The sequence below is a fragment of the Cherax quadricarinatus genome, chromosome 17, assembly GCF_038502225.1.
Source record: "Cherax quadricarinatus isolate ZL_2023a chromosome 17, ASM3850222v1, whole genome shotgun sequence".
Classification (NCBI taxonomy): Eukaryota; Metazoa; Arthropoda; class Malacostraca; order Decapoda; family Parastacidae; genus Cherax; species Cherax quadricarinatus.
In genome coordinates this window covers 4,546,022-4,570,925 of record NC_091308.1, presented here as the reverse complement: position 1 = coordinate 4,570,925, position 24,904 = coordinate 4,546,022, and the positions used below count along the sequence as shown (strand labels likewise).

Genomic DNA, 24,904 nt, shown 5'->3' with positions numbered 1-24,904 from the left:
CAATCCTACCGTCATGTAAAACAATTACAGGCTTTTGTTTTACACTCACTTGGCAGGACGGTAGTACCTCCCTGGACGGTTGCTGTCTACCAACCTACTACCTACAACTTGCATAAATACACTTACATAATTGTGCGAGTTTTGAGCTGCTCATATCCCAAGGTACCACTGTATTGTACAGTAAGCACTTAGTATTGCATAGGGTGGTGAATGTTGCAACAAGAAAGCTGGTGGCTGTGGAGATCTCATGTCTGAGGACAAAATGTGGTGTGAATATAATGCAAAGAATCCATAGCTTGGAGATTAGGAGGAGGTGCAGGGTTTCTAAAAGTGTTATCCAGAGGGCTAAGGAGAGGTTGTTGAGGTGGAACAAAGTAGAATGACTTTGAGGGGATATAAATCTGTAGTGGAAGGAAGTCGAGGTGGGGGTTGTCCTTGGAAAGGTTGGAGGGAGGAGGTAAAGGAAGTTTTGTGTGCAAAGGGCTTGGACTTCCAGCAAGCGTGCATGAGCATGTTAGATAGGAGCAAGTGGAGACAAGTGGTTTTTATGATGACGTGCTTTTGGAGTGTGGGCGAAGTAATATTTATGAAGGGATTCGGGGAAACCAGTTAGCCAGACTCAAGTCCTGGAGGTGGAAAGTACAGTGCTTGCACTCTGAAAGAGGGGTGAAAATATGTTTTTTAACTGTAGAGCCAGCACGCCTCTGGCAAAACAGCGATGGAGTGAATGATGATGAAAGTGTTTCTTCCTTTTTGGTTCACCCTACCTCAGTTGGAAACAGCCAGTGTGTTAATAAAAATAATAAAAAAAGTTTTTAGAAATCTTGCTAATTTATTTTTCTTTGATTTAAGAGGGAAACCAAACCACCACACAAAGGCACATGTCCTTTTCCCTTTCCTATCCTTCTTTCAGTCATGTGTGATATAGCTCTCTCTCTACTCAGTGCCCATTCCTCCCTTGCCTTTCTCAGTATTTTAAGGAGTCATTTATTCTTGACACTCATTCTTATCCTACCCACTCCTGTATTGCATAATGCAATTCAGTGTCTTTTTGTCTCATGTTCATTATCCTAAAATCTTCCAGACAACAAAACATACCATTATTTTTAATGTACTATAGGTTTATTTGGTGCAATACACTAATTGGCTCATATTTTGAGCCCCAAAGTAATATACACAGAGGATTAATAAATACTAATGATGGTAAAACAACTGTAAAAAAAATTTTTGCAAACAAATACAGTGGTACCTCGAATTTCGAACAGCTCCCAACTTGAACAATTATGTAAGTGCTTTTGTAAGTGTATTTTTCGGGGTCTGAAACAGACTAATATAATTTACATTATTCCTTAAGGGAACGAATTATGGCTGAAATTCGGGGTACCACTGTATTTTGTTATTAGCTACGGGTACCATCCGACTTACGACGAAGTGCAGTTCCGACAAACCGGTCGCAAGTCGAAATGGACATAAGTCGAACCTTACTACTGAATATCAACATCACATGTTTGTAATGTCTTTATTTTATTGTTTTATTTTGGTATTTAATTTTTTACTCTACTTTTTATGCTGTTAGTACTGCATTTTATACTGTAAAGTTTAGGATAAACACTGTGTACAACACAAACAGTTGTTTATTTCCTAAAAATTTGGCATAGAAAACACGGTCGTAAGTCGAATGGTCGTATGTCAAGCAGGTCGTAAGTCGGGTGACAGGTGTACTTGTCCTCAGACAATTATCAATTTATATTGATGTTGTACAAGTCGATATTATTTTCTAACCTGCCTGTTTTGATACAGAAATTTTTGATTATTATTTATTTTAGCAAATTAATACTGTGTTGTGTGTATAGGGTAACTCTTTTTTTTTTTTTTTTAGTAAAGCGCATCATTCACAAAAAAATTTAATTTTTTCCCCAGTTATATTTTTTAAGTTATGAGCCTGATGACTAACTACAATTTTTGAGAAAAAAAAAACAATTGACTATCTCTTGTTATTTTTTAAATTTAAAAGTTTTGTAAATGAAAATTATAATTTTTGTAGATCATCAGCAAATGGGATATCTAAATATATTAAGCTGTAGTTTGAAGTCTTAAAAATGCCTTGAATCAAAAGGCAGTCTTAAAACTTTTAATTCCATGTAACTTGAAATGTCATAGAATGCCTATATTTTCAAAATATACATGATTGTTACAAAATTAAGTGACATATATTTCATTCGCATTACAGTAAGATGTCTTTTTAATGGACATATATTGGGAAGGAGGTATGATACTGCCAATTTTGTCTGCAACTCTGAATTATGAAATAAATATTCCACATCTTCATTGGTGTGGAGTCAATAAAAGTATTAGTCAGAGGGCAGAAGAGGGGTTGTTGAGGTGGTTTGGTCATTTAGAGAGAATGGATCAAAGTAGAATGACATGGAGAGCATTTAAATCTATAGGGGAAGGAAGGCGGGGTAGGGGTCGTCCTCGAAAAGGTTCGAAGGAAGGGGTAAGGGAGGTTTTGTGGGCGAGGGGCTTGGACTTCCAGCAGGCATGCATGAGCGTGTTCGATAGGAGTGAATGGAGATGAATGGTATTTGGGACATGACGATCTGTTGGAGTGAGCAGGGTAATATTTAGTGAAGGCATTCAGGGAAACAGGTTATTTTTATATAGCGAGACTTGAGTCCTGGAAATGGGAAGTACAATGCCTGCACTCTAAAGGAGGGGTTTCGGGATATTAGCAATTTATGCTTCTAAACTGTTGTGTTCTGAACACTTCTGCAAAAACAGTGATTATGTGTGAGTGAGGTGAAAGTGTTGAATGATAATGAAAGTATTTTCTTTTTGGGTCACCCTGCCTCGGTGGGAGAGGGCCGACTTGTTAAAAAAAAAAAAAAAAATCTTCATTGTCTTCTGAAGTAGTGGACTTGGTCCACTGATACAGAAGACAGACAAGACACTAAGAATGCCAGTATTGTAAACTGTAGTAATACAGTACTTGTCTGTATGGTAATTTTTTACTTCACTATATGCTGATAATGAAAAACTTTCATACTGTATAACTGAACTACTGTATTAATTACAGTGGAACCTTGGTACTCGTACTCATAATTAATTCCAGAAGGCTGTTCGAGTGCCGATCCATTCGAATATCGAACAAATTCTTCCCAGCCCATTTTCTTTTTGGTTGGCTGTCATCACTAATCTTTGTAGGCCCCATGGTGACTTATTTATACAAATAATAAAAAAAAAATGCAAAGAATCACAAAATAGTTTTTAGCGAAGTTCTGGCAGGTTGTGTTTGTTTGGTCAAATGCTGAGCTTTGTTCGAGTAGGGAACTGTTCAAGTACTGAGGTTCCACTGTATCTATGTATCTACCTAGCACACAGGATTACAGTATTAATATTTGTTATTTTCTTTTACTGTATTTTTACAAATAGTATTTGATATTTAATATTGCTAGTAGGGTTAATTCTTTTACCTTTAATCATAAGTACATACTGTATTAGAATAATTATTGTTTGCTGTTCATTAAATTAAAACAAATTAAACCATGCTTCAATCAAAAGTTTACAAGTCAGACTTTGTTCACTACTGTACTAATTTTATTGGGGGTGGGCAAGTATAATTTGTGTGTTGCTCTTACATGACAGAGTAACCAACCTCCGGCATGTGACATTGTACAACCACTCAGTTGTATGCTCCAATGTGTAATGTTTTACTGCCATACAGATCATTGGCCCTAATACTAATGTTTTGCAGTTTAAAATTAAAGAAACTCTATTGCATACATAAATGATATAAAGCTTTATAGGACTATCTTTATACATACAGTATATGTACTATACATATAATTTTCACTTTGTTGTATAAAAAGATACAAAATAATTGCTAGTATCAAACTAAAACTTAAGAATGCCTCAAAGCTATATGAAAATAGCTTGTTCCAAGTGTGTACCCAGGGCATTAAACTCATCTCTGATTTATGTAAATGGATGTTGCCATTTATCAGTTTTTGTGATGCCTGTTTAATCTTTCCTGTAAAAATATTTCTCTACTGTGAAAATAAGTCACAGCAATAAAAAAGAATTGTGTACTGTAATTAATAAACAATTTAAGTTTCATAAAATAAAAAGCAAATTATATTATTGTACTTGTATTTCTTTGTAGAGGTTCTTTTATAAGACATTTCCATAGACAATGTGAGCAAATGAGTTGGATGTTGAGTATTGGGTGACTGGGTAGTGATTTTGCAGCCAAAGTTTTAATCTAAGAAATCAGATTGATGTATGGGGTTATTGCTGCATAAGTATTGACTGATAAAAATATTAAGTATGTGTGTGCTGAGTTTAGGTTATGTAGAAAGTCAAGTGCAGAAGAAAAATATGTTTAATGCTTGTAAATTGATAAAGAAAAATGCACAAACATGGGAAGTTGTATTCGGAGTAAATGTGAATAAATGAATACTGACGGTTGAGAGAGGAATTAGTATATAGATGGTAAGTGTATTTGGATAACCTAAGAATTATTGAGAAAAATTCAAATGTAGGCATGATTGGCTTTCTAGTGAGTGATGAAAGCAAGGTAGACTATCAGAGGATGGATCATTCAATTTGTAAACAATGGACAAAGTTCGTTGGTTACAGAATTGTCCCTTATTGTTACAGTCACGACAAAACAGTCTACTCTCATTATCCACTACAATTGACATTACAGGCCATTCACTTCCCCATTAATCTATTATATGGAGGATTTAGTGTATTGTAGAGAGAGAAAGTAAATTCTACATATAATGTCAAGTGTAATTGGAGAAATCCTATATTGCTGTCTGTAGAGGAGTGTAAATGGCTGGGATGTGTGTGTGTGTGTAACCTGAGTAATAATTTTGTTTTTACATGAGTTCTCTTCCTTTGATACCAGTGAAGGGCTCTTGATCCAAGGTAATGGATCTGCCCCTTTTCCTTAGATCATACTTGATTGCCTCCTATTCCTCAGGCATTTTATGACCCCTACAGGTGTAGCACTTCTCATAAAATAGTATTATTAATCCTGCATTGAGTGTATGTTCAGAGCACTCAGGGCTCATTGCTAATCTTAATCTTTTTCCCCCCACTTCTTCCTCCTACAGTTTTCACAAGTTATTTTTTTTCCTGTATTTTTCCAGCTAATGCTCATAATGTGTGGTATTGAATGTCAGTATACTTACATATATGGACTGTGAATACATTCATATACATGTATATGTATGGGTAAATATGTGTGCATACATACACATGAAAAAATGTGAAAAAGAAAAAAATGCTTATCTGCGGAATAACAGTTCATCCCACCCATCAATTAATTTTTCAGGGAGATGAATGGAGAATAAATTTAATAAAAACTAAATCAAATGGAAAACAAAATAGAAAAGCAGAGTATTGAGCATGTTAATGAAAATATATGCAAATATAGGCAGGATACAGTATTCTTTCTGAACTGTCGTATCTGAGTGCCTCTGCAAAGACAGTGATTATGTATGAGTGAGGTGAAAGTGTTGAATGATGATGAAAGTACAGTGGAACCTCAAATATCGAACTTTCTTTGTTCCAGACGGCTGTTCGAGTGCCGTTACCGAACGAATTTATTCCCTCTTAGGAATAATGTAAATTAGATTAGTTTATTTCAGATCCTCAAAAATACACTTATAAAAGCACTTACAAAAATACACTTACATAATTGGTTGAGTTGGGAGCAGTTCGATATTTGAGGTACCACTGTATTTTCTTTTTGGGGATTTTCTTTCTTTTTGGGTCACCCTACCTCGGTGGGAGATGACCGACATGTTGAAAAAATAACAAAAACAGTATTATCACAAAGGCCAGAGCTAAGGGAAAAATAAAGCGGCAGCAGTACAGTGTGATGACCGTGACACTACTACTCATATTGTGAAGAGTAGAATTGGGAACATTGGTAAAAGACAAACTAAAGATTACAAAAATTAAATTCAGCTCATAAATAACATTGTGAATTCTAGTAACAGAAACCCAAAACAAAATTGAAAGATTTCTTGTTATAAATTTATACACGCCACTTCAGTTATAAAGAAACACCACAGGCAAATTAGATACGAGTAAGGTGATGAGGTTATCAAACAATTTAGATAAGAAAAATTAGATATCACATTGGAGGGAGGGAGTATGGAAGAAGTGATTGTTTTCAGATATTTGGGAGCTGACTTCTCAGGGGATGGGTTTATGAAGGCTGAAGTAAGCCATAGAATTGATGAAGGAAAAAAGATGAGTGGTGCATTGAGGTATCTGTGGAGACAAAGAACATTATCCATGGAGACAAATAAGGAAATGTCCGAGAGTATAGTGGTACCAACGCTCTTATATGGGTGTAAAGCATGGGTTGTAAATGCTGCAGCTGGGAGGCGGCTGGAGGCAGTGATGTCATGTCTAAGGGCAATGTGTGGTGTAAATACTATTATGCAGAGAATTCATAGTGTAGACATCAAGAGGAAGTGTGGAGTTACTAAAAGAATTAGGCAGAAGGCTGAAGAGGGGCTGTTGAGGTGGTTTGGTTATTTGGAGAGAGTGGAACAAAGCAGAATGACTTGGAGAGTGTATATCTGTTTGGGGAAGAAAGCAGGGTAGGGGTTGTCCCCAAAAAGGTTGGAGGGATGGGGTAAAGGAGGTTTTGTGGGCAAGGGGCTTGGACTTCCAGCAAGTGTGCGTGAAATGTGTTAGATGGGAGTGAATGGAGATGAATGGTTTTTGGGACCTGACAAGCTGTTTGAGTGTGAGCAGGGTAATAATTTGTGAAGGGATTCAGGGAAACCGGTTAGTTGGACTTGAGTCCTGGAAATGGGAAGTACAATGCCTGCACTGTAAAGGAGGGATTTAGGATATTGGCAGTTTGGAGGGACGTCTAAGCTGTTGTATCAGAGCACCTCTGCAAAGACAGTGATTATGTATGAGTGATGGTGAAAGTGTTGGATGATGAAAGCTTTTTCTTTTTTTTTGGGTTTTTCTTTCTTTTTGGGCCACCCTGCCTTGGTGTTCGGCTCATCTGAAGGCAAAGGAAGTTGGATTCAGTTAAATTAAAGAAATGCATGTGATAGAAGACAACACATCATCTGTATTAAACTTAGTGTTGTATATTCGTGAATGAAAAAAGGTCTAAAGGTCAGCTTCTAAACATATTTTAAAAGTGACCATACTCTATTACAAGTAACATATGGAAGAGGGGAAAAAAGAAAAACACAAACAGGACTATTAAGAAAAGAAAATATGTGGAGTTAAAACAAGTTTTTAGAGAAGCAAAGTAGAATGTAACAGTGGACAGATATACCTAAATTATGTGGAGGGTTTTGCAATACACTCCATGAAAGTGGGATTAGATAGTTTATTTCAAAAAGGAGCAAAGGACACTGCAGTTAAAACAGTTTAAGAGGCTGGTGATGGAGAGCCATGAAAAGACACAGACATGGAATCAATAGAGAAAAGTGCCAACCCAGATTCAAAGGAGGACAGAAGAAAGAAACTTCGAGAAATAAATAGTAGAAGCAAGATTTACCTTTCTTAGAAGACAGAGGAGATTATAATTACAGATGAGTTCATAAGCTGCTGTGAAAACAAAAAAACAAAAATCAGTTATTTTAGAATTAACAGGAATAGAGGATAATCTGAAATTGAAAAAATTGACTTGACGAGTGAATTGAACTCGTGGAGGCTGTGCGCGCATGCAATTATGCAATTTTTTTAAATAATTATGTGCTCCTCTAACAATAAATATATACAGTAATTGCACAAAAATATTAGTTTTCAACATATGTATCCTTTTTTTTTATTATTTATTTTTCTCTTTTTAAACTGTTTCAAGTACTTTTCAGTTTTTCATACTTATTCCACTGCTGCTTAATTGCTGGATTACCAATGCTTACATCTATTTTCTCATGGTATTTCATCAATTTTATTTAAAAATTGCCCTGTCTACTAGTGTGAAAGTCTCTTAATTGCTTTTATACTGCAACTCACCTAATGTATCCAACCTTGACCCTACCCCTGCCACTACCTTGACCCACACCCTCCACCACCACATTACCTTGTACCTTCCTCAGATGACAGATCTTGAGGTTGTAATGAGAAAGGAGAGAAAAAAGTCCAAACTAAAAAAACTGCTGGATCTGGACAACGCTGCTCAGTTGCCTGAAGATCGCACCATCACAGAAGAGGTGAGGAGGCACACAGATCGGTATCCTATTAAGAAAAAATACAGTACAGTACATGTATAGGGTAAGAGTATAGTTGACGATGTCCGTGTTTTGGAGTTGAGTTCATTTAGAGGTTGATTTTTATTGTATCATGTGATGCATATTAAATCTGCTTTACAGCTCATGTCTTGGGATTGTGAGTTGCTTTGCATAATGGGAAAATCTTTTTATCAGTGTCAGTGTATGATAAAGTTTGTGATGGTGATGATAGCATATCAGGTGAAAATCTTATAAATGTTCACATTTCCTTTTAAGCAATCACTTAAGAGATATTGTAAGCATGTCATATGCTTAAAGTTTAATATCAGATTTAAATTGTTATTTAGGCCCATTCGGTTTGTTTTTTATTTTATATCTGCCCATATATTTATCCATCTATCTTGCATTAACATTTCTGTTCATAGTCTTGTTACTCTTCTAGTTTGGTAAAGTTAGGTCCCCTGAGTGTGTAAAGTAGCTTGTGAGGTACCTTTGTGAATTATGCACACTTGGTCATTATTTCATGTATGATGCCATATCAAATTTATAAAATTAGATGCAAATATCTCCTTAGAGGCTAAAAAAAAAAAATTCTTAGAATGTGCAAATACTTGAATTTTTTTCTGAAGAATTGCACTGACAAATTTGGCTTCTATGCAGGTAAATCAGGGTGAATCAGCTGCCTCTTGTATGCGTGAAATTAAAAATATATAAAAAATAAAAATTTACTTTTGACAGCTAAAAAATTCGTAAAATATGTAAGTGTATACATATATGCATGCATGCATGTGTGCATTCATGTATGTATGAACACATATACATGCTGGAAAGTAGAAGGAAAGAAAGAGGTCAAGACAGAGGTGCATCAAAGAGAGAGAGAAAGAGAGAGGGAGGGAAGAAGAGAATTGAGAGAGTAATGGAATAAGTATTTTGGGAATTCTAAAGATAATCTTGGGGTGGATAAAACAATGAAGCAAGTGGTATTGTGTATACGTTACTATAGAAAGAACCACCTGGGAAACTGTCATCTAATGATTTTCATGGGAAATTGAGAAAGTACTAATAAAGTAAGTGAAACAGTACTGTATTTGAGTCTTTGACTTTTTTATAGTGAAAACGATTACATTTTTTTATTAGGACAGGCACTTTACATGAATAATATAATGCAAATTAAATCCAGCCAATTCATTATTAATTTTTTCACAGAACTGTTTTGTGTGTCATGATGGCTTATATAAAATAATAATACTGTAATTTATACCCGTATTTTCAGTTATTTTGTGGTAAGCATTTTAAGAACTGGTTAACATTTGCTAGAATGTATGTACTAATTTTAATAGATTTCCTTCCACTAATTCTTATTTGTTTCACTAATTTAATATCACAGTTGAAGTGATGTATAAAGTTGCTAAATTTACCAGCTGCTGTTATATTGCCTTTTTCAATAATATAGATATACAGATTCTGGCTAATACAACTTACCCATTGCTCTTGTTGTATGTCAGTATAGTCAAGTTAGTGTGGTGTGCCTTGATGTATGTAACATAGTTTGAAGCAGCTGCAGGACTTTTGTTTGTTAATGTAAAGTTCTTGAGTACCAGAAGTTCATCATTACATCACCCTCATTGTTACCTTATTAATCATCCATAGATTTCCTCATCAGTCACTCTTAGTTGTCCCTATCAGTTGCTCTTAGCTGGCTCCATCAATAACCAATAGCTCTTTCCATTAATTACTTTTATTGTAATTATCACTGTGCTATATTACCTTTGGTAAGTGCACACACACAGCTTCACAGATGAGTATTCCTTCCAGCAATAATGATGTCATTTGTAACATTAGTTCCACAACAGAGCTTTCAAGTCTTTCTTCACTCATAGTTCATTGTCATCCTCGGAATCATTAGTAAATAACTAATATCTACTCATCATAACAGTCAAACATTATAATAGGTGGCTTGCGACACAGTGGTAATGTCTTTGACTTACAACTGTAAGATCCAGGTTTGATCTTAGAGTGGGTGAAAATGTTGGGCATGTTTCCTTGTGCCTATTGCTCTTGTTCACCTAACAGTAAATAGGTACGGTAATCCTTTGCTTTATGTGGGTGAGTTATATGCAAATTCAATGTCATTTTACAACACCATTTCTGTGTGCAATATAAATTCACTGTTATGCAATCAATATGGTTCACAACAAATAAGTGAAGCGTGGGATGAATGCAGTGCCCTTAGATTTTTTTTTTTAGCTTCTAATATGCTCACAGTGGTGCTGGAACTCACTTGTTGCGTAAAGTGAGGGAACATCTGTGCCAGTGTGTTAGCCAATTGTTGTGGGTCACATCCTACGAAGTAATAGCATACTGTTTCTTAGTTTGGGCTGGACTTTGGAATGAACTATGGTAGGATAACAACTCTTAGCCTGCAAAAGAAAGTCTACTACTGCAGTTGAACATAACTGTGAATTTTCACTGGTTATCTTATGGTTTATTATGGTAGTGGAGCACCACAGTCTTTTATTATAGTATATGCAAATCCACATGGAGAAATTCCAACAGAAGGTAAAAAGAGTACTGGTATTATATATTTTAAGCTACAACTGAGGCTCTCTTCAGCAGACTGCTGAAAAGGGCCTTAAAATATACAGCACTTAAATTACTTTCTGTTTCATTTTCTCTTTTTAGGTGTACTTGTACTTATAGCTGGTATTTATTTCTACTATATATATTTGTATGGGGGATTAAAGTATAGATTTTCTGTCAGTCATCTGAAATCAGTGTCATGGTTCACTAATATAGATCTCACTAATCTTTCACCTTGCTGCAGTCTCTTCAGAAAAATCTACATATAATTTTTCAATGATTGGGTGGGATAAGTCTGGCTTCAATGGTTTGTTCGAGGGGCATGTGGTTGAAACATGAGGTGCAGGGCATATTAAACCATCTCTCTGAGCCTGGGTAGACTTAAACTTCATATTGGTTCACATATGTTCATTTTTCTTTTAAAACCGGAACATTAGTGATTTTTTTTAGGTTGTTTTATGTATGTACAGTACAGTATTTTCTTTGCATAATTTGTTTAACGCACGTTGTTTTTCTAATAGATAAGCTTATTATTTTGCTTGTTGCTAACTTTTGTGTTCAGTAATTTTGAAATTAATACAAATTGTTTTCTGACACTTTAGTCATGGACATATAAAAGTTAAAATAGTAGTGTGATACATTTTGATAATAATTATACAGCTTGAGCTGTGTTTTCTTACTAACTCTCTTCTTTCATCATCAAGTTGGATTTGTGTGTGAAAATCCTGGGAGACATTCTGGATGTGCTGTTTTCTAAGGATGTGGGAGATACCTCTGAAGACATTAGTCTGCTCTCCACCAGACTGCTGGAAGATATTCTTTCTACGGTGTTCAAGATGACTCGAGAGGAGCCACTAATTGTGAGTTCTAAGTCCTCAGGAGAAATAATTTTTTCTTGGTTATTAACTGTGACTTCATGTTCTCCCTCTTGCTGGGCGTGTGATTTTGTGGTGGCTGTCTTCCTTTTTTCTTTGTATAGTATGAATAGATAATATATACTGTTAACCCCACAAAATCACAGGCATTTTTATTCGTGGCGTGGATTCACCTCTATCTCCTGTTCTTGCTAATCATTGTATGGAGTACTTTTATTACAACTGGTGCTGTTGACATCATGTAATCTCCATGGAGAGGTGCCACTTTACAATCAGCAGTTTGGTCAGCATACCTTAGTACGTACAATAAATCAACTTATATTTTTGATACACTACCAGATATTGCAGTGTTAAAATATTTTAATTTTTTTAACTTACCCTCCAGAATCTGAGACTCCTCTGAATTTTGCAGTAAAACTTTCTCTACAAAAACATTTATAATTGTTTAGGTTTTTTGGGAGCAACTTGTCTGTATAATTGTTGTGCTTGTAATGTCTAGTTTTTTCAATTTATATATGTTAAAAAATTAATATTCAGTGATTGTAGCACATACAAGTTTTTCTTGAGTATTTCAACTATCTACCATTTTGTTTAAAAATTTTTGTGAACAGGCATTGTTTATTTTCCTAAGCATTTCTTAATTCTAGTTAATCTTTCAGTGCAAATTTGTGAGTGTGCTGGTTTCCCTCTTTCGGCAAATGTCAAGACTGCACTTTGAGAACTTTTTTTGCCAATTTCAAATCTTGGAACAGCTCTGTAACTTCTTACTAGAGCTTCTGATGGTGGTGGAGAACCTTGTAAAAGATCCTGTGTTTCCTGCAGATTGGGCAGAGATGATTCTCCTAGAGAACAGGTCAGTCTGAATTTATCATGTGGCCTTCTCCAAGTTTTCCATTTCTCTCATTGTCTTTGATATGTTTACCAGTATGTGATAGCTTAGTTTATTTAAAAGTAGAATTCCTTTGTTGTCCATAAAATTTCTATTCTTCGTAGAATTTATATTTTTGAAAGAACACGTTTGAAATGTGCCGACATCTTGTTTGGGAGTAACTAGAGCTTAAAGAGTGTATTCATCGCATCACATTCAACCATATTTCAACATAGTTACATTCTGTTTAATCCCAGCCTCCAACATTTTTTTTAAAGATTATTGTATAAAATTGTGTCCCTTCAAGGAATTGCCTTGCTGGTGAAGAGCTCTTGATCTAAAGATTTGGAGCTACCCCTCTCCTTCCTAGGATCAAACCTGATTATCTTCCATTTTTCTGGTACTGTATATGTTTCATGAGATGTATGATAGGAGTGTGGGACTGCATCCTTCAATTACTGTAATGTAGCTAGTTCCTATTTAGTTGTTGAAGATTTCTCTTACCATATCATATTCTCTTGCAGTGTAATCGTGAAGGTGTTGCGTCAGTGTTCACGAATAATTTCAGGAAGAATGCTTGAGCCTTTTCAAGAAAGTGTTTGGAGGAGCTTCTTTCATTGTGCCATCAATTTCATTACACAGGTAACATAATGAAGCATGCAGTAATTTAGGCCTATTTACCTAAAAGCTGAAAAAAGGGAATGTGAATGTGTAGGATTGTAAAAATGAGTAGACATTGGTGGAAGATAGCTATTGTGTTAAAGAAAATGTACTGTATATAATGCCTTATAGGGTGAATACCCTTCAAGGTGAAGGACTCTTGATCCAGAGAATTGGAGCTACACTTTTTCCTTGGATTGAGCCTGGTTACCTTGCATTGCCCAAGGCTCAGTATGATCCCTGTGGATTTAGTGCTTGCTAGAAAACAAGTAAATATAAGGTAAGTAGGATTCAGGCCACAGGGGCATGTTTCTTTGGTAATATTTAAATAAAGTTGGTTATTAATTTATGGTGCATTTTGGCGTGAAAAGTAAGCAATGAATGTTATAAATTAAATCAGTTGTATATCCTTCTGTAAGCTGTAGGAAGCTTTGTGGCTAAGCTTGTAAGTCTTGATTGAGTTTTAAGGTACAGCCTCTCCTCACTTAACAGTGGGGTTCTATTTCTAAGAGTAGGTCGGTAAGTGAATTGGTCGTTAAGCGAGGAGCATACTGTACTGGTAGTGGGTTTATGTCAACCATCTTTAGGTATTATTTTAATGTCATCTTTGCACCATTTATAACATTTCTAGTATATTTTTAAATTTTTGTACAGTAGTGTACTGTATACAGCCTCTCCTCACTTAATGACGGAGTTCCATTCCTAAGACCACACCTGTAAACGAATCCTTCGCAAAGTAAGAAGCATACTATAATGGTAGTGAGTTTGTGTCAACCAGCTTTGATATTGTTTAAATGTCACCTTTTCACCATTTATAACATTTCTGGTATATTTTTAAATGTATACAGTAGTGTACAGCCTCTCCTCACTTAGCAATGTACTTGTTTACCGACAACTCCCTGACCAGTATGCATACCTAAATAATGTATGTTAGAGCTGATTTCCTCTATTCTGTTTATTACAATATACAGTACACTACTGTATAATCATTTAAAAGTATACCAAAATTGTTATAAATGGTGCAAAGGTGACATTGAAACAATATCAAAGATAGTCGACACAAACCCACTACCATTATAGTATGCTCCTCATTTAGCAACAAGTTCGTTTACCGACGTGGTCTTAGGAACAGAACTCAGTTAAGTGAGGAGAAGATGTACTGTATATTGTAATAAACAGAATAGAGGATATCAGCTCTAACATACATTATTTATAGATGAATGGTTCAGAGAACCGACATGTTGATAAATTAGACACATGTGCAAGTCTTGGGTATCTTTATTGAGGAAACGTTTCGCCACTCAGTGGCTTCATCAGTCCATACGTAGGAGAAACTTGAAGAACAGGAGTAGAATGAGGTAATCAGTACCTCAACCTTGAGCCGATGTGTTCAGTCCATCAATCTTGAATAGAATACGGCATATGAGCGGAGAAGCAGCTTATAAACCATATGGCAGGAGAGGTGCAGCAGTCATAGGTGGTGTCACATTTGTTCAATGTGGAAGTAGGTCGTGCCCAAGAATTAGGCAAGCGAAGAATTCTTCGCTTGCCTAATTCTTGGGCACGACCTACTTCCACATTGAACAAATGTGACACCACCTATGACTGCTGCACCTCTCCTGCCATACGGTTTATAAGCTGCTTCTCCGCTCATATGCCGTATTCTATTCAAGATTGGTGGACTGAACACATCGACTCAAGGTTGAGGGACTGATTACCTCATTCTACTCCTGTTCTTCAAGTTTCTCCTACGTATGGACTGATGAAGCCACTGAGTGGTGAAACGTTTCCTCAATAAAGATACCCAAGACTTGCACATGTGTCTAATTTATCATACATTATTTAGGTATGCATACTGGTCAGAGAGCCCCGTTGTAAGTCTGAACATCAGTAAACGAGTATGTCACTAAGTGAGGAGAGGCTGTACTGTAATAAATAGAATAGAGGAAATCAGCTCTAAGGTTTGCATACTGGTTGAAGAGCTGGTCGTAACTCTGAGTGGTTGGGAAACGAGTACATCACTAAGTGAGGAGAGACTGTATTGTATTTCTCAAAATTCTTCATGGGGAAGTAGGGAAGAAGTCTTTCTCCGTAAGCCATGCGTGTTGTAAGAGGCGACTAAAATGCAGGGAGCAGGGAGTTAGTAACCCCCTCTCCCGTATAAATTATTAAATGTAAAAAGAAAAAAAACTATGAAAGCATTTCTGGTTGGAAATGGCCAGTGTGTTAAAAAAAAAATTCTCAAAATTGTTTTTGAATACTGAAGAGGGACCTGTATATGAATGGGGAATAAGATCAGTTACCAGCATTTAGAGAGACAGAGAATAATATTGAAAGGCAGTTAAAGATATAAATAATGTGGCAGATATAGAGTAAGGCAAGTACTCAGTATTCATCCTGTACTGAATTTGTATTTTCATATTCACCTTTTGAGCAAAAAATGTCTTTGTGTAAAGTGGCTCAAATTAAGTGGAGTATGTTTATGAAGAATTATTGCAATAAAATTTATATTAGACATTCATACAACAAAATAAATTAATTTTATCATTATGCATAATATTATGATGCATGTAAAGAATATTAATTATTTTTTCCTGTTAACGAACTAATTTGTCTTTTATTGTTCAGCCTTCTTTGCAGTTGGAAAATTTTACACAAAGCAAGAGAAACAAAATTCTTCATCGATATGGTGATATGCGTCGAGAAACTGCCTTGGAAGTTAAGAGCTTGTGGTTCAGTTTAGGTAACTACCCCTGTTATTTAATATTCTTTTCAGTTATTTGGGATTAAATATTTTGAGACCTAAATGAGGAATTACCAACAATTTTCTTGGGTTTCATAACTGGTTCTGTATCTACAATTTTTTTTTTCTCAATAAGTTAGTCATCTCCCACCAAGGCAGGGTGACCCAAAAAAGAAAGAAAATCCCCAAAATGAAAATACTTTCATCATCATTCAACACTATCACCTCACTCATACATAATCACTGTTTTTGCAGAGGCACCCAGATACAAAAGTTTAGGAGCATATATAACATACCCCTCCAAACTGCCAATATCCTAAACCCCTCCTTTAAAATGCAGTCATTGTACTTCCCATTTCCAGTACTCAAGTTCGGCTATATAAAAATAACTGGTTTCCCTGAATCCCTTCACTAAATATTACCATGCTCACACTCCAACAGCTCATCAGGTCCCAAAAGCCATTCGTCTCCATTCACTCCTAACACGCTCACACATGCTTGCTGGAATTCCTAGCCCCTCGCCCACAAAATCTCCTTTACCACCTCACTCCAACCTTTTCGAGGACGACCCCTACCCCGCCTTCCTTTCCCTACAGATTTATATGCTCTCCAAGTCATTCTACTTTGATCCATTCTCTCTAAATTACCAAACCACCTCAATAACCCCTCTTCAGCCCTCTGACTAATACTTTTAGTAATTCCACACCTCCTTCTAATTTCCACACTCCGAATTCTCTGCATAATATTTACACCACACATTCCCCTTAGACAGGACATCTCTACTGCCTCCTTTATCTAAATACTGTTCACAGACATGCTTCATTGTAAACACTTGATCTACACATCCCCTACCCACTCTAAAGCCTCCTTGCTCATCTGCAATCCTACTCTCTGTCTTACCTCTAATTCTTTCAATAATAACCCTACCGTACACTTTTCCTGGTATACTCAGTAAACTCATTCCCCTGTAATTTTTACAAGCTCTTTTGTCCCCCTTCCTTTACATAGAGGAACTATACATGCTCTCTGCCAATCCCTAGGTACCTTCCTCTCTTTCATAAATTTTTTTTTTTCCACTCCAGTGCTTGAAATTACCTACTCCCTTTCTTCACCAACATTTGAAAGTTCCTCAAAATATTCCTGCCATCTACCCAATACTTCCAGGTCCCCATCAACTAACTCTCCTACTCTGTTTTAACTGACAAATCCATTCTTTCCCTCGGCTTTCTTAACTTGTTTATCTCATTTCAGAATTATTTCTCATTTTCTGCAAAATTTCTTTACAGTGCCTCGCCTACTCTATCATCTCAGAAATACATAGTATATTACTCTCCCTCCTGCAGGTCAACACAAGATAAGATTTGTCGCAGGATCAGATAGCAAACTGTGTATGGTTGGTCCATTCCTCAAGATGACGATGTTGCCTGATGTGGAACTTCGCAGAGCCACCATTCCTATCTTCTTTGATATGATGCAATGTGAATTCTATTCTCTAAGAGACCAAGGGAAAGACTTGCCTCCAGATATGGCTCGAAATAACCAGAAGATTAAGGGAAAGTTTAATGAGGTGGGTACACAACATTTATAGTTTCAATAATATTTTTATTAACAATAACTCTCACAAATGCAGAGGTGCTAGAATTTAAGTACACAATTCTATATATTAAATTATGGGGAATTAAATACAAAATGGGAAGTGACACAGTTACTTTTTGCTGATGATACTGTGCTTATGGGAGATTCTAAGGAAAAATTGCAAAGGTTAGTGGACGAATTTGGGAGTGTGTGTGTAAAGGTAGAAAGTTGAAAGAGAACATAGAAAAGAGTAAGGTGATGAGGGTATCAAATGATTTAGATAAAGAAAAATTGGATATCAAATTGGGGAGGAGGAGTACGGAAGAAGTGAATGTTTTCAGATGTTTGGGAGTTGACATGTCAGCGGATGTATTTATGAAGGATGAGTTTATTCATAGAATTGATGAAGGAAAAAAGGTGAGTGGTGCGTTGAGGTACATGTGGAGGCAAAAAGTGTTACCCATGGAGGCAAAGAAGGGAATGTATGAAAGTATAGTAGTACCAACACTCTTATATGGGTGTGATGATTGGGTTGTAAATGCTGCAGCGAGGAGGCGGTTGGAGGCAGTGGAGATGTCCTGTCTAAGGGCAATGTGTGGTGTAAATACACCTACCATCCGACTTACGACCGAGTTCCGTTCCGAGAAACCGGTCGTAAGTCGAAATGGTCGCAAGTCGAACTTTACTACTGAATATCAACAAAACATTTTTGTAATGACTTTATTTTATTGTTTTATTTTGGTATTTCATGTTTTACTTTACTTTTTATGTTGTTAGTACTGTATTTTATACTGTAAGGTTTAGGATAAACACTGTGTACAACACAAATAGTTGTTTATTTCCCAGAAATTTGGCATAAAAAACACGGTCGTAAGTCGAGTGGTCGTAAGTCGAGCAGGTCGTAAGTCGGATGGTAGGTGTATTATGCAGAAAATTCGGAGTGTGGAAATTAGGATGTGTGGAGTTAATAAAAGTATTAGTCAGAGGGCTGAAGAGGGGTTGTTGAGGTGGTTTTGTCATTTAAAGAGAATGGATCAAAGTAGAATGACATGGAGAGCGTATAAATCTGTACGGGAAGGAAGGTGGGGTAGGCGTTGTCCTCAAAAAGGTTGGAAGGAGCGGGTAAGGGAGGTTTTGTGGGCGAGGTGCTTGGACTTCCAGCAGGCATGCGTGAGCGTGTTAGATAGGAGTGAATGGAAACGAATGGTATTTGGGACCTGACGATCTGTTGGAGTGTGAGCAGGGTAATATTTAGTGAAGGGATTCAGGGAAACCGGTTATTTTTATATAGCCAGACTTGAGTCCTGGAAATGGGAAGTACAGTGCCTGCACTCTAAAGGAGGGGTTCGGGATTTTAGCAGTTTGGAGGGATATGTTGTGTATCTTTATAGGTATATGCTTCTAAGCTGTTGTGTTCTGAGCACCTCTGCAAAAACAGTGATTATGTATGAGTGAGGTGAAAGTTTTGAATGATGAAAGTATTTTCTTTTTGGAGATTTTCTTTCTTTTTTTGGGTCACCCTGCCTCGGTGGGAGATGGCTGACTTGTTAAAAAATATATGTGTGTGTATATATATATATATATATTTTTTTTTTTTTTCAACAAGTCGGCCGTCTCCCACCGAGGCAGGGTGACCCAAAAAAGAAAGAAAATCCCCAAAAAGAAAATACTTTCATCATCATTCAACACTTTCACCACACTCACATATTATCACTGTTTTTGCAGAGGTGCTCAGAATACAACAGTTTAGAAGCATACACATATAAAGATACACGACATATCCCTCCAAACTGCCAATATCCCAAACCCCTCCTTTAAAGTGCAGGCTGGTTGTCCCTTTTTGGATTGTAAAAAGTATTTCTAGCAACTTTAAAAGATTTATCAATTACATTTCTTGGGTATTTTAAATCATTACCTATTTCATAAATTTTGGATATTTCCTCATCCATGAACTCAGGACTACAAAACTCTCAAAAACATTGATGAGAAAACAGACAGTTTGACTCTATCTTGATGCGAAGAATAATAGTGGACATAGGAACAGTTATTTGTAGGTTTTCTGTAAATTTTAAATTTGAATTCATTATTACCCTTAATAATTAAAACATCTAGAAAAGGCAATGAGTTATTTTATTAAGGGTAATAATGAATTCAAATTTAAAATTTACAGAAAACCTACAAATAACTGTTCCTGTGTCCACTATTATTCTTCGCATCAAGATAGAGTCAAACTGTCTGTTTTCTCATCAATGTTTTTGAGAGCTTTACGAATTTGTAGTCCTGAGTTCATGGATGAGGAAATATCCAAAATTTATGAAATAGGTAATGATTTAAAATACCCAAGAAATGTAATTGATAAATCTTTTAAAGTTGCTAGAAATACTTTTTACAATCCAAAAAGGGACAACCAGCCTTATTCAACTAAAAAATGTTGGTTCTCCCTTACCATGAAAACTTGGTTGATATGCCTTCTCTTCTTAAGACTTTTAATATTAAAGTTGTATTCAAAAATCTTGATACAGTAAAAGAAACTTTTGATAAAGAATTCCCCCCAAAATGCTGATGGATGTGTCTATAAGATTCATTGTAATATTTGCGATAAAGTTTATTACGGTCAAACTGGTAAAAATCTCGAACTAAGATTGGAGGGATATGTTGTGTATCTTTATACGTATATGCTTCTAAGCTGTTGTATTCTGAGCACCTCTGCAAAAGCAGTGATAATGTGTGAGTGTGGTGAAAGTGTTGAATGATGATGAAAGTATTTTCTTTTTGGGGATTTTCTTTCTTTTTTGGGTCACCCTGCCTCGGTGGGAGACGGCCGACTTGTTGAAAAAAAAAAAAAAAAAATAACGTTAGAACTGGACAAGATTCCAATGCTCTATTTATTCATGTAAGAGATTTTAACCATCCAATTGATTTTCAAAAAGTTGAGAAAGTAGTATCAAGCAAGTCCATGGTCGACAGGAATATAATTGAATCTTGTTTCATAAAAAGCAGTTTTGACAATAATATGAATATATCCTTTGGTTTATATAAATTAGATCCATTTATAATTAATAGAATTTGGGAAGAATTTAATAATACACTGGACAAATAATAATTTTTAAAATTTTCTTGGGTAGAATAGTTTGTTGGTGGGTGGTCCGGCGCACGTCAGGTGTTTAACTGTTGTGGGATCTGATAGTGAGGTGTTGGCCAGACCTCTTATATACCTTCCTTGGATGCTTTACTTTCATAGTTCCTTGATAATGTGAGTAGTCATGAAAGCGCTTGGAATTTCTCTATTCTTTCACAGTGGTTGTTTTGCATATTCTGAAATCACCTGTTTACTGTGATCTTATTGCATATATATATGTATATATATATGAAATTCCTAGGTAGTAGGTTAGTTAAAAATAGGAGAGAAGAGTTATCAGATGGAGAGTTAGAGGTATTGGGAAGATGGAGGGAATATTTCAAGGAATTGTTAAATGTTGATGAAGATAGGGAAGTTGTGGTTTCGTGTATAGGGCAAGGAGGAATAACATCTTGTAGGAGTGAGGAGGAGTCAGTTGTGAGTGTGGGGGAAGTTTGTGAGGCAGTAGGTAAAATGAAAGGGGGTAAGGCAGCCGGGATTGATGGGATAAAGATAGAAATGTTAAAAGCAGGTGGGGATATAGTTTTGGAGTGGTTGGTGCAGTTATTTAATAAATGTATGGAAGAAGGTAAGGTACCTAGGGATTGGCAGAGAGCATGCATTTCCTTTGTATAAAGGCAAAGGGGACAAAAGAGAGTGCAAAAATTATAGAGGGATAAGTTTGTTGAGTATACCTGGTAAAGTGTATGGTAGAGTCATTATTGAAAGAATTAAGAGTAAGACGGAGAATAGGATAGCAGATGAACAAGGAGGCTTTAGGAAAGGTAGGGGGTGTGTGGACCAGGTGTTTACAGTGAAACATATAAGTGAACAGTATTTAGATAAGGCTAAAGAGGTCTTTGTGGCATTTATGGATTTGGAAAAGGCATATGACAGGGTGGATAGGGGGGCAATGTGGCAGATGTTGCAGGTGTATGGTGTAGGAGGTAGGTTACTGAAAACAGTGAAGAGTTTTTACGAGGATAGTGAGGCTCAAGTTAGAGTATGTAGGAAAGAGGGAAATTATTTCCCAGTAAAAGTAGGCCTTAGACAAGGATGTGTGATGTCACCGTGGTTGTTTAATATATTTATAGATGGGGTTGTAAGAGAAGTAAATGCGAGGGTCTTGGCAAGAGGCGTGGAGTTAAAAGATAAAGAATCACACATAAAGTGGGAGTTGTCACAGTTGCTCTTTGCTGATGACACTGTGCTCTTGGGAGATTCTGAAGAGAAGTTGCAGAGATTGGTGGATGAATTTGGTAGGGTGTGCAAAAGAAGAAAATTAAAAGTGAATACTGGAAAGAGTAAGGTTATGAGGATTACAAAAAGATTAGGTGATGAAAGATTGGATATCAGATTGGAGGGAGAGAGTATGGAGGAGGTGAATGTATTCAGATATTTGGGAGTGGACGTGTCAGCGGATGGGTCTATGAAAGATGAGGTGAATCATAGAATTGATGAGGGGAAAAGGGTGAGTGGTGCACTTAGGAGTCTGTGGAGACAAAGAACTTTGTCCTTGGAGGCAAAGAGGGGAATGTATGAGAGTATAGTTTTACCAACGCTCTTATATGGGTGTGAAGCATGGGTGATGAATGTTGCAGCGAGAAGGCTGGAGGCAGTGGAGATGTCATGTCCGAGGGCAATGTGTGGTGTGAATATAATGCAGAGAATTCGTAGTTTGGAAGTTAGGAGGAGGTGCGGGATTACCAAAACTGTTGTCCAGAGGGCTGAGGAAGGGTTGTTGAGGTGGTTTGGACATGTAGAGAGAATGGAGCGAAACAGAATGACTTCAAGAGTGTATCAGTCTGTAGTGGAAGGAAGGCGGGGTAGGGGTCGGCCTAGGAGAGGTTGGAGGGAGGGGGTAAAGGAGGTTTTGTGTGCGAGGGGCTTGGACTTCCAGCAGGCATGCGTGAGCATGTTTGATAGGAGTGAATGGAGACAAATGGTTTTTAATACTTGACATGCTGTTGGAGTTTGAGCAAAGTAACATTTATGAAAGGGTTCAGGGAAACCGGCAGGCCGGACTTGAGTCCTAGAGATGGGAAGTACAGCGCCTGCACTCTGAAGGAGGGGTGTTAATGTTGCAGTTTAAAAACTGTAGTGTAAAGCACCCTTCTGGCAAGACAGTGATGGAGTGAATGATGGTGAAAGTTTTTTTTTTTCGGGCCACCGTGCCTTGGTGGGAATCGGCCAGTGTGATAATAAAAAAAAAAATTGGTTGGTAGACAGCAACTGCCCAGGGAGGTACTACCGTCCTGCCAAGTGAGTGTAAAACGGAAGCCTGTAATTGTTTTACACGATGGTAGGATTGCTGGTGTCTTTTTTTTTCTGTCTCATACACATGCAAGATTTCAGGTACGTCTTGCTACTTCTACTTACACTTAGGTCACACTACACATACATGTACAAGCATATATATACACACCCCTTTGGGTTTTCCTCTATTTTCTTTCTAGTTCTTGTTCATGTTTATTTCCTCTTACCTCCATGGGGAAGTGGAACAGAATTCTTCCTCCGTAAACCATGCGTGTTGTAAAAAGCGACTAAAATGCCGGGAGCAAGGGGCTAGTCACCCCTTCTCCTGTATATATTACTAAATGTAAAAGGAGAAACTTTCGTTTTTCCTTTTTGGCCACCCCGCCTCGGTGGGATACGGCCGGTGTGGTGAAAGAAAGATATGAAATTACACAGATGCTAAAATATGTGTGTGATTACTTATTTGATGTTAAAGGAGAATAGTCAGAGATTCAGGGAAACCAGTTCATTGGACATAAGTTCCAGGAGTGGGAAGTGCAGTGCCTGCCCTCTAAAGGAGAGGTGAGGATGTTGCAGATCTGAGGGTCATTTCAACTCTGATGCCATCACACTTCTGGATAGACAGTGCTATGTAATGAATGATTTTTTTTTTTTTTTTTTTTTTTTTTAATTGATTGTAGCATATATTACTTTCTATTTTTCAGTTTGAGAATGAAATGTTGGAAAAACTAGACCAGCTTGTTGAAAGTGGTCATGGTGATGAACATTATCGAGAAGTATTCCAGAACATGATTGGTGCCCTCTGTGAAGGTCACCATACCATGCAAGAATCTGGTCACAAATTAGTACACACAGTCACAAGACTAATGGATCGTCTCTTACAGTACCGCACCATCATGAACACACCTGACAATTCAGCAGAAACTCGTATGAGTTGTATTGTCAACCTACTGGTATGAATGCACATTACTTTTTTATCACTGAAAAGGGGCTCAGTAATATTATGTTTGTGTCAGTATTCAGGGTGCCATATAGTTGCATAAATGTTTAAACTGTTGTAAAATTGTATAGAAATTGGACAAGAATTTTTTTTTTTAACACTTCGGCTGTTTCCCACTGAGGCAGGGTGACCTAAAAAGAAAGCCCCCCCCCCCAAAAAAAAAAGGAAAACTTTCATCATTCAACACTTTCACCATCACTCATACATAATCACTGTCTTTACAGAGGCACTCAGATATGACAGTTTAGACATCCCTCCAAACTGCCAGTATCCTAAACCTCTCCTTTAAAGTGCATTCATTGTACTTCCCATTACCAGGACTCAAGTCCGGCTAAGCGGTTTCAGTGAATCCCTTCACAAAATATTAACCTGCTCGCACTCCAACAGCTCATCTGGTCCCAAAAACCATTCATCTCCATTCACTCCTATCTAACATGCTCATGCGCGCGTACTGGAAGTCTAAGCCCCTCACCCACAAAACCTTTACCCCTTCCTTTCAACCTTTTTGAGGATTAACCCTACCCTGCCTTTCTCTCCCAACAGATTTATACGCTCTCCAAGTCATTCTACTTTATTTCATTTTCTCTAAATGATCAAACCACCTCAAGAGCCACTCTTCAGCCCTCTGACTAATACTTTTAGTAACTCCACACTGGAATTCTCTGTATAATATTTATACCACACATTGCTCTTAGACACAACATCTCCACTGCCTCCAGTCACCTCCTTGCTGCAGCACTTACAACCCTTGCTTCATACCCATATAAGTGTGTTGGTACCACTACACTCTTGTACATTCCCTTCCTTGCCTCCTTGGATAACGTTCTTTGTCTCCACAGATACCTCAGCGCCCCACTCACCTTTTTTCCCTTCATCATTTCTATGGTTTACCTCATCCTACACAAACCCATCTGCTGACAAGTCAGTTCCCAAATATATGAAAACATTCACTTCTTCCATACTCCCTCCCTCCGGTGTGATATACATTTTTCTTTATCTAAATC

The 24,904-nt window shown here is 36.9% G+C and overlaps 1 protein-coding gene across 4 annotated transcripts in view; it reads left to right on the top strand.

Annotated features, from left to right (window-relative positions):
* The window catches only part of mbc (myoblast city), a 238,864-nt gene that overhangs the window by 86,315 nt on the left and 127,645 nt on the right, over positions 1-24,904 (top strand). For 3 of the 4 annotated variants that reach the window (XM_070085738.1, XM_070085736.1, XM_070085735.1), the window contains exons 20-26: positions 8,094-8,207; positions 11,510-11,665; positions 12,340-12,533; positions 13,073-13,190; positions 15,837-15,951; positions 17,295-17,518; positions 23,605-23,853. In XM_070085738.1, the coding sequence (XP_069941839.1) occupies positions 8,094-8,207; positions 11,510-11,665; positions 12,340-12,533; positions 13,073-13,190; positions 15,837-15,951; positions 17,295-17,518; positions 23,605-23,853 (1,170 nt within the window). The remainder of the gene's footprint in view (positions 1-8,093; positions 8,208-11,509; positions 11,666-12,339; positions 12,534-13,072; positions 13,191-15,836; positions 15,952-17,294; positions 17,519-23,604; positions 23,854-24,904) is intronic. The other variant, XM_070085737.1, reaches the window with a different exon arrangement.